Source organism: Zootermopsis nevadensis, unplaced genomic scaffold (assembly GCF_977971745.1).
Source record: "Zootermopsis nevadensis isolate Lab colony 2312 unplaced genomic scaffold, Znev_1.0 Znev_ptg000007l, whole genome shotgun sequence".
NCBI lineage: Eukaryota > Metazoa > Arthropoda > Insecta > Blattodea > Termopsidae > Zootermopsis > Zootermopsis nevadensis.
Window position 1 is genome coordinate 845262 of NW_028259139.1, and position 13091 is coordinate 858352.

The 13091-nt window shown below is 39.7% G+C and overlaps 1 protein-coding gene across 3 annotated transcripts in view; it reads right to left on the reverse strand.

Moving 5' to 3' along the window:
- ap (apterous) overlaps positions 1–13091 on the reverse strand; it is a 154550-nt gene that overhangs the window by 123197 nt on the left and 18262 nt on the right. For 2 of the 3 annotated variants that reach the window (XM_022074070.2, XM_022074065.2), the window contains exon 1: positions 6682–7123. The exons of the other annotated variant lie outside the window; for it this stretch is intronic. In XM_022074070.2, coding sequence (XP_021929762.2) covers positions 6682–6720 — 39 coding nt within the window. In that variant the 5' untranslated portion in view covers positions 6721–7123. Of the gene's footprint in view, positions 1–6681; positions 7124–13091 lie in introns of those variants that run through there. 3 annotated transcript variants of the gene reach the window in all.

A 13091-nucleotide genomic window follows, 5' to 3' on the forward strand; every position in this document is an offset into this window, starting at 1 on the left:
CACAAAAACCTTATTTAGGTGTACTGAACCCGCTGTATGAGCCGGGAGCGCTCGGTCAGTATAGTAACTACCTTACGGGCTGGACGACTGGGGTTCGATGCCCGACGTGGGCAGAGTAATTTTTCCTGTAGCCTCTGCGTCCACATCGGCTCTGGGGCCCACACAGCCTCCTCTACAGTGGGTACCGGGGTCCTTTCCCGGGGATAAAGCACGGCCGGGGCGTGACGTTGACCACACACCCCTATCTAGTGCCGAGGTTAAGAATGAGTAGGAGCTATATCCCCTCTCGTCGAGCTTTCCTCTTTTTAAAACCCGATCTATTTTCGAATACAGAAAAATTTAATCTGAAGTTGGTAATTAGGTTCAACGTCCGAAAATTACGAATTCAAACTTGTATTCATATGCCATAATCAATACAACAGGTACAACGCGTACTGGGTTTTATACATGATTCCTGATTTCAAATTAGAGGCCTATACGTTTATTGATTTCACAACAAAAAACGAATTTTGGTGGCAAAATTATTTTATTTAAACAGATTAAGTTGCCCACAAAAGCTAACCATTACCCGACTGAAATGTTTTACATATACAACGGCCACAATTTTGAACTTTAAACTTATTCAGTTCAAATATCCGTTTTCGGAATTCGAAACGGATAAACAAAGCTTTCAACAACATCCACCGCACTGTTCTTAACAGGCGATTATATTTTTTTCAACAGCGCAGGCCAGCGTATTATACAGATCGTTCACCCTAAATATCGCAACAAATTACATAAATAACGGACTATAAATTTGTCAGAATTCTTCATTTTAACCTTTTACGTTTAGGAAACGTCGTTCTCAATGTAACAGCCTCCATATCCACTCCTAAACACACATATACGGCCTACATACATGCATAAATACATACAGATGTGTGTACGGCACCGAGAAATACATTCTGTGGTCAAAATACAGTTACTGGCTGATAAATCAGGTGACGCACTGTATTTAAAGGGTACGTAGCAATTGAATAAAAGAATGAGCGGAAATCTGAAACAAAGTACACTACATGAACGAATATTTTATTTCAAATTGGCCAAATCGCAAAAATTAGTCCCAATGGAGTAGAGTTTTCCAATATAATACATATTCCAACAAACTTATAATCACAAACAGAAATGTTCATCAATTTACGTATTTCCCGTACATACCAGAAGCTGATTCGCTTCAAAATAAGTATGAGGACAGGTTCTCAAGTACCCACAGTGACAAACACCACCCACATTACACACTTGTAATGGCTTGGAAACGTCAACTAGGCCTGTAGGCCTGATTATTAGAAGCACGGTCAACAGGATGGACTATAATGGCCACGACAACCAGTAGGCCTGCGTTTAACTGCGTCTTATAAAGCGTATAATGCGTAACATCAAAGTACAGTTCACTATCATAAATTCGACATAGGATCATAGTAATTCAAAGATCTGTTCGTTAAGAAAACCCTAAGATTCATCATAGAATCTTACCCTAGATGCAGTTTACACTTCGTCAAATTGATATTATTTCCCAATACTCGCAAATGGTATATTTTCGTACGATTTCTCAAACAAAACTTTGTATTCATAATAACTGTAAAATAATCACATAGTTTGAACGAAACATTTAGAACGTTAACACAGAAAGGGATTTATAAAATAATTGTTCCGAAAACAGGCCAACATGCAATTTGCAACCCTCGTCCACCTTATAAGTAATACTTACTATGCACGAGAATGCACTGTGCTTTACGTAAAGGCCGAAGCTCCAATGGAACAACCTGTGACTATAATATCACGCGATCCAGCACCCCCCCACAAACAATTAAAAGTGCCCCCCCCCCCCCAAAGCCTTTCCGGTTATCAAAGCCATCAACAGTGTTCACGGTACAGGGATGTCCAGCACCAGCTCATGTGTTTTATTTAGTTTGACATTTCCGTGAGATCTGGATTCACTGTACCATAAGACAGGTGGACAACGAAGCACCTACTTTCACAGGATTATAACAGGTCCTGTCAGCCCACACAGCAATCCAGAAATATTTGTAGGAAACTTTTAGAATTAGCTCAGTCACTTTAGAGACTAGCTATGGGCTGGACGACCGGGGTTCGATCCCCGATGGGGGCGGAGGATTTTTCCTCTAGCCTCTGCGTCCAGACCGGCTCTGGGGCCCACCCAGCCTCCTATCCAATGGATACCGGGATCCTTTCCCGAGGGTAAGGCCGGCCGGGGCGTGATGCTAACCTCTCACCCCCATCTAGTGCCGAGATCAAGAATGAGTAGGAGCTATACCTCCACTCCCCCCCCAAGCGCCTACATGGCGTATAGTGGGACAGCTTGTACTTTTTACATCCAATGTTACGTATAGAATCTTAAACCATTTTGTCAGTCGCAATGCATTCCTAAAGAAACATTTGATCTCGGATAAAGATTTAACCAAAATGGCGCAAAACTTTTATATCAAAATTTTCAGAACTTCCGCACGTTTGGAAAAAAATAAATAAGCCGCCTTGTTTTCAATCCTGTGACATTTCACAACCGGTAGAATATCTCAAGTATTGTTCAAAACAGTGGGCCGTCCTGTTGCCGTCAAATTATGTTGTTATCACAACGACGCACAAGCACATTCGAATGAAGAAAAATATTATAAAAGAACGCAGAAAAGGATGTAACCGTTGGGTATTTCAAGTTGCTATCCCAAAATTTGTCTGTCAATACTTAGGATAGGTTAATTTGATGTTTTCACGGCGGTGAGTCTGAATATGGCTGCCTCCTGGGTTGTAGAACCGTGTAGTGTGGTAGAAGTTTACCAACGTTTCAAAGGTCCTTGCTGCCTCCATCATCAGCGTGACCCAGAAGGCAGTCATCTTAGAATAGTTTGTGTAGCTTGCTAAAACTTGGAACTGTTGTCTCCCGTCTGCAAATCAGAATTTCTAGACTGACAGCTGGAGTAGAAAATTATATCAATTTATATGATACGTTCCTTACAGCGCCATTAACGAATGACGGAGAATTTTAAATGAATTATGTGGTCTAGACAACAAAAACTTAAACATGAACTGAATCGTGTGTTCTTCTGTGGAATTCTTTTAATATTCTTTATTTTCAAATAAAAAAATTACGTCTCTTAAATTTCTACAGCGTATTTAATATTCGTCACCAGAAATAGCATCTGATTTCCGAGTTAACAATTTACGATTTCTTCGCCTGAGTAACTTTCCCTCCATCAAAGGAAATTTAAATAAAAACCATATAAAGCCCAGAGGAAAAATTTGAAATAAATTGATTTTTTTAATGGTAACGTGTGGTTCCTTTACAGAGCGGACTGGATTCTTAAATATTAATTAGACGAGCTTGGCTTAGAAGTGTTAATGCGATGTTTTAATTTCTTAATCGCTATGGTAACAAGTATCCATGACATTGTCAATATAACTTCAAGACATAAGACTATCTAAAATGATTCCCCCTCACAAATGTTATGAATGATTTAGGTATTTCTTCGAAATAAATTTTCTGAGAATTAGCTCGAAATGAGATGGAGACAAACACTCCGCGAATTCTTTGCCCAGGCAGTAGTAAAATTTAATTGTCGGTCGCTTTCACTGCTCGTGGGGAAAAAAAACAGTATCCATTAAACAAGAAACACCTAAATAGTTTCCAGTTATTGCTGAGGTTGAATCAGCAATGCTATTTTAAAAACTAATTAGAACCAAATATCCTGAGGAAAAATTAAGATGGGACGCCGTTATATCGTTTATTAAATTTCAAATGCCAAGGTGGACAATTTAACGCTGTACCGGCTCTCAGGATGATGGCCCCCACCGCTAAGGCGGTAGTCTGCCGGTACTACAAAGCACAGACCGCAGACAAACACGACACTTCGTAAACCGAGTAAAACCGTGACCAACGCATCCCTGATTGCACAGAAATGTATTTAAAGTCACAGTTAATCTAATTTCCTTGCAAAATCTTAATCAATCGAATTAAAACTAAATTATATAAGCTTACCAAAACCATTAAAGATGGCTTAGTATTTATAATTTTCGAATGACATTTTTTTATATTTCTTTGAAACGACTGATCTCCCCTAACTTGAATACTGAGTATTTATGACTTCGCTTGATAATAGGTTACGTCAGGTTTTTAATCATAATATTCGCCTTCAGAGTCTGCGAGGCATCCACATCGCAGAATCGACCTGACATCTACAAAAACCTAACAAGGTCTTACCGGCACACAGAAGTACAAATAGCAACGCGAATTTTGTTATGAAATACTGTAACACTTCTCCGTCTGCAAACTCCTGATACGTAATATCAAATAATCACGGGTTATGTCCAAGATTAATCTTACTTAGTTCAATCGCCTCTCAGGTCAACGTACGAAATGTGTACAAATACCACGTAATTGATGATCAGCCATTTATATTATTATAAATTATGCAATTATCTGATTGCGGCTATAAACTATTAAAGTCATTAAAACATCAGTATTACATTATCATCAGACGTTTTCCCTGTGCGTAGGCAACACGCCATAAAACTTACAGGTGGAAAGGAAATGAAGCTCAAGGCATTATTAACCCTTTGAAGCCGAAGATCGTCTAAATATTATTTATGAATTCAGTCCGTACCGCGAAGAAAACACTACACCTCACCATTACGAAAATCAGCTGGTTAACCCTTTGAAGCCGAAGCTCGTCTTCATAATATTTACGAATCCAGACCGTACCGCGAAGAAAACACTTCACTTAACCATTAGAAGTCGAATCAGGCGGTACCACATAAGATTTAACAAAAGAACATCCCGGTCAAAGCCTTAATCTGAACACTACATGATGGAGCTTCACGCTTAGACTGATTTACTCCCACGGACAGACCATTGCTCAGCTCGCATTTATTATTATGTTACTGATAACTCATAAAATGTTTGCTTAGTTTGTGCTAAGCTAAATACAACAGATCCTTATTACCACGACAGAATCATCATCACTCCCACCCTTTTAAGTGTTTCCCTTTTATTAATTCATAAACAATTTACTAGCAAGTTAACTTTGTGGTTTTATTACTAACTAACCGACGTTTCTAGACCGCTAATACCAAAGCCCGTCATTGAACCAGTTCCATCCACCGCCGAACCTCACAACATATCGCAATGACAAACATTTTAATAATATCCTCCCATCTCCTGTCATCCAGTTCCCAAAAACAATTCCCCGCCAAAATTCAGCACGTATTTTTCTGTTTCCTATATTCGCCGCATACTCGGCCCTTCGTCGCCTTCTAGATTTCTACTGTTCTGGAAAATAAATGTGATAATTTTTAAAATAAATAATTTCCATTATTTATTATTCTCTTAATTAAATCACAAGGTTTACGTTCTTTCCACACAGCCTACTTCAAACCCGAAATTATATGGTGTATGCATTTATAAAAATAATTAAACAGCTACAAGACGGTATTTTATACTAGAATAGAATCTGTAACAATCCAAAACACTTTCCCAACATTTTCGTGAATACCACAACTCTCGCAATCCCTTAACGTAAATACGACGATTAGCACAATAAACGTATTTATACACCTCATTCGTTTGGCCATCACGCACGGACAGTCCCGGGGGTTGACAAGCGAGAGGCTGCCCTTTGCCATGAAAAGAACACAAGATAAATAAACTGACGGTAAAAACATTGTGGAAGGTGGACATTTACTGCGAGAAACGCTGATTAGATCTAGAAACTCGGGTCCTCACAACAAAACGCAGACGTTCCTGACGTACGTCTTTGTAGTCTAAAGTTGGGTTATGTTTAAAGGAAAACCTAACCTCACACTGACACGGGAAGAAAGCATCTCTTACTGCAAAATTCAGTTGTAAAATAAAGCTTCCACGCTGGACAGAACATCTTAAACACTAAGAACGACGTCTGTGAGGCATTACTTAAATGAAATGACCGCAATGAGCGTACGGATAAATTTCGTTGGTATAAAACACGAAACGGAGTGCTCTTTGTACGACGTGATGCAAATTACGTATACAATCAATCTTTTTGACAACCGAAGCTGACAAATTTTAAGTCTGGTATAATAAGTGAATACTAGGCCATATTACTCAGTGGTATGAACTTATTTAAACAGCTAATTTGTCAATCAAAGAGATTAAGAACAGTGATGAGAGGCTGTGATCATCTCGAACCCACAATTTGGGAGATTCTACGGCGAGCCTTTCCTAACATTCGCACTTTCAGTCTTTCAATGACTGGACTAGAAAACGCGAATCCAGTACGTGTTTTAACTTCTTTAACGACGCTGTTAATTCCACAAGCAAAATATAAATGCGGCCGAATTAGAATGAGACTTACAAGAAATCTAATAAAAGACTAGTTACAAATGAAATTTACTTTTAAATCCCATCTCGGAATTTCGGAATTTTCCTTTGTGATCGAGCCATGGACCTCCAAACCATTCAACGAACAACACGACAGCGAAGTGTCATTTTGTATCCCGACAGCATTTCCATGCCTGTGAGTGAAAGTGCGTCCTCCAAATTCCTTTCTCGTATTCTTCATTCATAACAACCTTATCATGTCTCAGCTGATGCCACGTAACCTCAGGGGTACAATTAATCAGTCTCCCGAATAAGAAGCCACATAACTGACTCACCCAATGCATCCCGGGCTGGGCGTCCTCATACACTCCCATCAGTTCAGGTGCAATGATGGTCCCTGCGAAGACAAGTTGCCGGCCGGTCCGCTTGAACGTGGCGGGCAGGAACGGCCACAGCCCCGGCGAAGAGGCAGCGCTCACGGCCCGAACCCCAAGCAAACACTACACCACAGATACGAACTCCCACCCCACTGAAGGCGGCTCTAGAATAAAGACTTTGTTTATTATCAGTGAACCATCACTGTTTGTGTGCGCTGTTTTTTTTTTCTAACAACACGATTCAAAGCCACAGCCTTCTACAACCACGTGGCACTTCGGATTATTTGTGTTTCAGTCGCAAGAAACCTCACACAATTACGATGCCACAGGTGTCCCTCCGACGCGCATGTCAAAGCGACCGTGGTGTACACGTCCGATACCAGCAACTGAGGCAGACAGCGAGCAGGCGAGCACTGAGCGCTGATGCCAGAGCTCGTAGCGGCAAAGCGAAGAACCACCACGTGGGTGTGATGACGGCCCTCGCCATCCCCGGACAACCGTTGAGGAGAGAGAGGGGACCGGGGTAAGTGTTAAAAGAGGGTAGACTGAGCTCTGCAGGAGGTCAGCTTGGACCACGAGGCAGGTGATGTAGAACTGAGCACGCGCTGTATAGCCGGAAGTTTTACATCTATGGCAAAAATGTAGTTGTTTGGTTTGAATGCCAACCCCCAGACGTTCAGAACGAACCTTTATCAGGCACAACGCAGGTAAAGCCACCACCAACCACCCAAAGCGTACCCAGACAGCAGAGGGTTTAGTACCTAGTTCGAATCTCAAGTTAATGGGTTCAAAGTCTATTCAAAGACCAGAGATTATTTCTGACTGCTAACACGAAGAACAAATTGAATCAAAGACCGAAAATCTATTGGATATATATCAGTGTTCCACAACTGATATGTCGCAGAGAGGTTTCACATGTTCCGCGAATTCTAATAGGTGTTTAAGCATGTTATTGTTAGAAAAATACAATAACTTTTCTTTCGAAATTATAATTCTTCACACACACACACACACACACAGGTTTATCGTCGATAATTTTATTGAACATGTGTTACGTTTTGTTTAATAAGCCCGCACTCCTACAGGCAAGTATTTCTTGACACATATTTCGTTCTCCCTCGTACTGAGATGAAATTTTGTGGCGTGCCGTCATGTGTCTTTGACAAGTCAGGGTGTGCTACGGGTGAAGAACACTCCTGGAACACGGCCATATATGATGTATGAGATTTAAATATTTTACGACGGTAAACTCGAAATAGTACAAAAAACAGAGTACTCGGTTCGTGTTGCCTACAAAAAGTAAATATTTGTCAAGTGTAACTTTGATGGGACAAATTTAACTCAGTCGGCATAAGCAGGAATAAATTCCTAGTGTCAATTAAACACACTACAGGGCTATATTACGCAAATTATATTTCTTATAAGCGTTACAATAAAAAACACAATTGAATTTAACTGTATATATAGAATGTACCATTTCAGAGAGCCCAGAAGCAGTTCCACCCCAGCGTAATACAACCTCCCAGTATCACCAGTGACGTCCCAGTCAAGGTCACCCCAGTTGCTAGGCCGCTGATTATGCCAGTTGCATTCACTAGCAGAATGTGTTCTTTCTAGAGGTTATTCGAATAACCAACGACGCCTGGAAGAACTGAATAGATTGGCGCTAACACCGACCCAGAAACACTTCGCAAATTTGCATATAAATTTACTAAAGAGGGTGGGTATTTGTCTTGGAGAGGGTGGTGGACATTTTAAGCTCTTCTGTAAATCTTTTTTTCCCAAAAATTAAAAACTATAAGAAAATCGTGTGTATTTTTTGTATTGATGTCAGCAAAGCCTGCAAATATTGTTGTAGTTAGGTCTGCGTTTCAAATGGAACATTCTGTATATGCGAATGTGGTAATTTTTCTTCATTTCAGATGGCAAGACGCAAGCCATAAAAATCAGACTTTGTGTTTTGTCGTATTTTACATTTCTGTGATACCTTTAAAAGTGTACGGCTTTACAAACCAGTTATAAAACTCCACCAGTAACATTTTTCTACTGTAGCTGTCGTGTGCAAGCTTGCTTTTAATATAAGTGCTTATTCCCTAAAGTGTAAGTAAATTATTTCAAAGACAAACGGTGAAAAAGCAGGCAAGTCAGCGAATTACTTCCGCCCGCTACTCATCTGAATTTCATAGCATCGTAGGACTCTCGCTTAACATCCGTAACTTGCAGGTTTGACGACTACGTGTAACTTCTGACCGAGCTGCTCAATAAAATTTATTCATTTACGAAGATTTGTGGGCTTATTTTGGATAAAATATAGCCTTAACGAAATCCCACTTATCAAATTCACTAACGTTTCAAAAGTGCTTATTGCTTCCATCATCAGGGCGATGATCGTAGGTTAACTTCTACCTGACTTCATGATTCAACATTTCAGAAAACTGTCTTCTGGGTTGTAACGCCGTGTAATCTGGTAGAAGTTTACCGACGATGATGGAGGCAGAAAGTTTCTCAAAAGGACTTTCTCATGGAGTTAGTCGTTTAGGCGTATTAGCCAATCACAAGCCCCTACTGATTAGAACGCTCAGAGTCTTGGGAACTGAAAGAGTGATAATGAATGAATGATGCCAGAAAGACACTTACTTACGAGTATTGAGAAGATTTTGACCTTTGGTAAACCAAAATCAATCACCATGTCCATCTCTGATCTAGAACTTCGAAATTCAAAGTAATCATTCTTTTTTTAATTTTATTATTTATTTAGTGTTCTGTCTGACGACAGGTCCATATGAACAGGATCCTTCCATCCTCTTCTCGGACTGGGACCTGTTCATATACGTTCTTGGCAGATGATCCAGAAGTGGTTTGCCATTGCCTTCTTCTGTGTGTGAATGGAGTAATTGTTGGGATGCCACGGAGGAAAACTCCGTGTTGCCTAGACCACGGCCTTGCCCAACACAAGTTATAAATTCGAACCCGAGACCCCAGGATTACAAGGTCAGCGTTCTAACCGCTAGACCACCGTGGCTCTCTTTTTTTAATATAATAAAAATATTTAAATTGTTAGTTTTACTGATTCGGGTGTACAAGGTTTTCACTCGGTCGCTTCAGACAGGTAGAACTCCACCCCTTCTGTACATTTAAAACTCGTCATTCTAAGTCACATAATATTTTCACTCGAAACAACCGTTAAACAGTCCAAGGGCAATGAAGCAGCGACCATCACAACGACATCCTTACCCGTTACTGCGCGTCTCTTCGTCACCACAACCCGTTGTCGTGTGATTCATTTTAATATCATCCGTTTTTAGTCATCCATGTACGGATTTCAAGCCTCCAGCAAGTTTCCTCGCCCAATTTTCTTACACATTTGTCACCTCCCCCCGCAACCGCGTCGTACCGCCTAAAAGCCAAAGAGTAGTCACCTCCATTTCATGTCCTTATGCCAAAGAATGCTATGCCTTTCTCACTTAATACCACAAATTCCCTAATTATTTCAACTCTTTTGAGGCCATACGTTCGTATTCTGAAACTAGTCTTTCAGCAACGTAAATCATTGTGCTCCATCTATGGTACGCGTGCCAATGGATTTCATCCTCTTAACCTTTTTATTTGCTGGGTGAGTTGTTCATAGTTTCTTCTTTTATTCTGGTATTTATCCCAAAACCTGTAACTCAAAAGGGCTCGCAACTTCGTTGTTACTATGAACACCAAATACTTCTGTCTTTCATGAACTTCATCTTCTTGGCCCCCTGCATGTTCTGTCCATTGTACTGTACCCAGAAAGCCTGCTTGCTACTGGTACGAGATATCTTTTGAACAGCAAAAAGGAGCCAGCGACTGCATGTCAGAATTTCGAGCCGGAACAATGCTGACACTAACATCCCGGCTTCCTGGATCCTTGCTCAATAGTCTCCTGACCATAGAAAGCCGACAAGCTGAAGATAAAGGTTTGTCCAAGTATGCAGATACTGTCGACCTGCGAGTTTTCGGGATGGCTGTCTTCTGGGTTGTAGCATAGTGCCAAGGATTACTGACTTCTCCAAACGTTTTCGCGGCTGGAGTAAACTTGGTGCTTTTGGGTGATTAGCCCTCTATAAAACTAAACTATAAACCTCCTTATGTACATATGTCTATTTATTTTATCTCACGATGCTACCACCAGCTCAGGCAACACAAAGTTCAACTACAGGACGATTAATAAATAATGAATTTGGAAAAAAAAATGAGAGGAATTTTTTTTTATGGCCCGAAATTTAAGAGGAGGGGTCGGAAAATCACGAAAGAACTCAGAATAGCCGGTCTCAGGGCAGATGTTTTAATCCTAAACCCATCGAACACGAGGGAAGTTAACCACCGGATCACAACGTTTGATCTCGTACACAGAATAAAAGTTATAATTTTAGGATGTTCCAATTTTTAAGTATCTGCGAAACAACTCTGGCAAATATATATGATTTCATGATGAAGTTCGGATAAAATTAAAATAAGTAAATGCTTCTTTGTAAATGATTTCGGAAACTGTTACCACCCAGTATTTTTCAAAGCCTCTAATACCTAAATATACAAAACAGTGATGTTGCCATTTCCATGTTCTTTTATTTTATAAAATATGCAATTTATTAATACAAACATACAGTAAGCCACTGACAAGAGACATAAGCTATGAACATACGCCTGCATTTGCGATGTGTGACATTGAAGGTGTTACTGGAATATTTTTTGTCCTTAATTATTTATAAAATCCCTATGGAAAACATAACGAAACAAACGAAAAGAATAATAATAAACAGTCGAACAAAAGTTATGAGGAACATAAGATAATATGAAATTATAAACGTCAAAAACAAATGCGAAATTAACTCCACGGAATACAGCCCTAAGAGTGGTTCAACTGATCAAGGAATTCCCCGCCTTTCACGAAATCCATAGGTTCATTATCGTATTCTAAGCGGATGAATCCTGTCCACAACATCCCACTCTGCTTGTTCAAGAAACGTTTTAATATTGCCCTCCCATTTACGCACAGCACGTCCAAGTGGTCCGTTCAGGTATCCGGACCAGCACTTTGGTGATTTCCTTACTTTCCTCATCCACGCGCCATGCCCCATCCATCTCAATCTACTTGAACTTATCAGTACAAAGCTCGTCACTAGTTTTCTCCATCCCCCTGACATTTCAACCCTCTTAGGTACAAATATTGTCCTCAAAACCCTCTTCTCAGACACACAATGACTCAGCAATGCGAAAGGACAATCTGTTGTGCAAGTGATTAGCTTCTAAATGCTTTATATCTGTGTGCAATAAATGAACTCCAAGGTCCATGTAAAATACAGGATCGCAGACAACAAATACGCGGTTTGATAATATTATTTCCTCTCTTCCTAGCCACTACACAGACCAGCAACTTGAGCGTTTCCATAATCTTTCAATGAGAACGAAAATACGTCAGCCTACGTTGCAACATAACACATAAATATGGAAAACCATCTCTGAATAATGAAAAAATACAAATAAGATTCCGATTAAATTTAAAGTTTATCACCGTGGCGGATACTTGGTGTTATCTGGAGTTCCACAAGGCTCTACCATGGGACGTCTCTTATTTAATATTTTTATTAACGACCTTTGTTACAAAATTTCTCTTACTTGCTGATGATTTGAAACTATATCGTGATATTAAATCTGTGGATGACTGCAAAGCTCTTCAAGCAGATATTGATTTGATGATAACAAATGGAACTTACCAATATTATATCGTTCACACGTAAAACCAACAGTATCCATTTTAATTACATAGTTAGTGGCTTTTTAATCATGCGTACTAATTGTATAAATGATATTGGTGTTTTGTTAGACAATAAACTATATTTTCACTGTCATGTAAATTGTGTTCATTCTCAGGCACTAAGGACCTTAGGGCTTATTCGTTTTATTATAATTTTTCCTCTCTAGACAGCCTTGTTGCTATATATAATGTTTTAATTAGGTCAAAGCTCGAGTATGCCTCGGTCTTTTGGAATAATCTTACACAGACAGATTCTAATAAATTAGAAAATATTCAAAGAAAATTTGCCTGTTTGTGCAATTACTGACTTTTTAAGTTTAATATCCCACGCAAATATGAATTGATTTTATCTACTTTAAATCTGAGAACACTTTATTCCAGACGACGACATCTTAATGTCTTTAAGGGCAAAATAAATTGCCATTCCATTATGGACGCTGTTGGTTTACGTGTGCCGGCGAGGAAAATAAGAGAATTTTATACTTTTAGTGTGAGCAATGCGCTAAGACATAGTCCTTCAGCGAGGTGCGTCACCGCTGCAAATGACGTATGTAAATTTTTGGACGTATTTCGCGTAAACATTGTC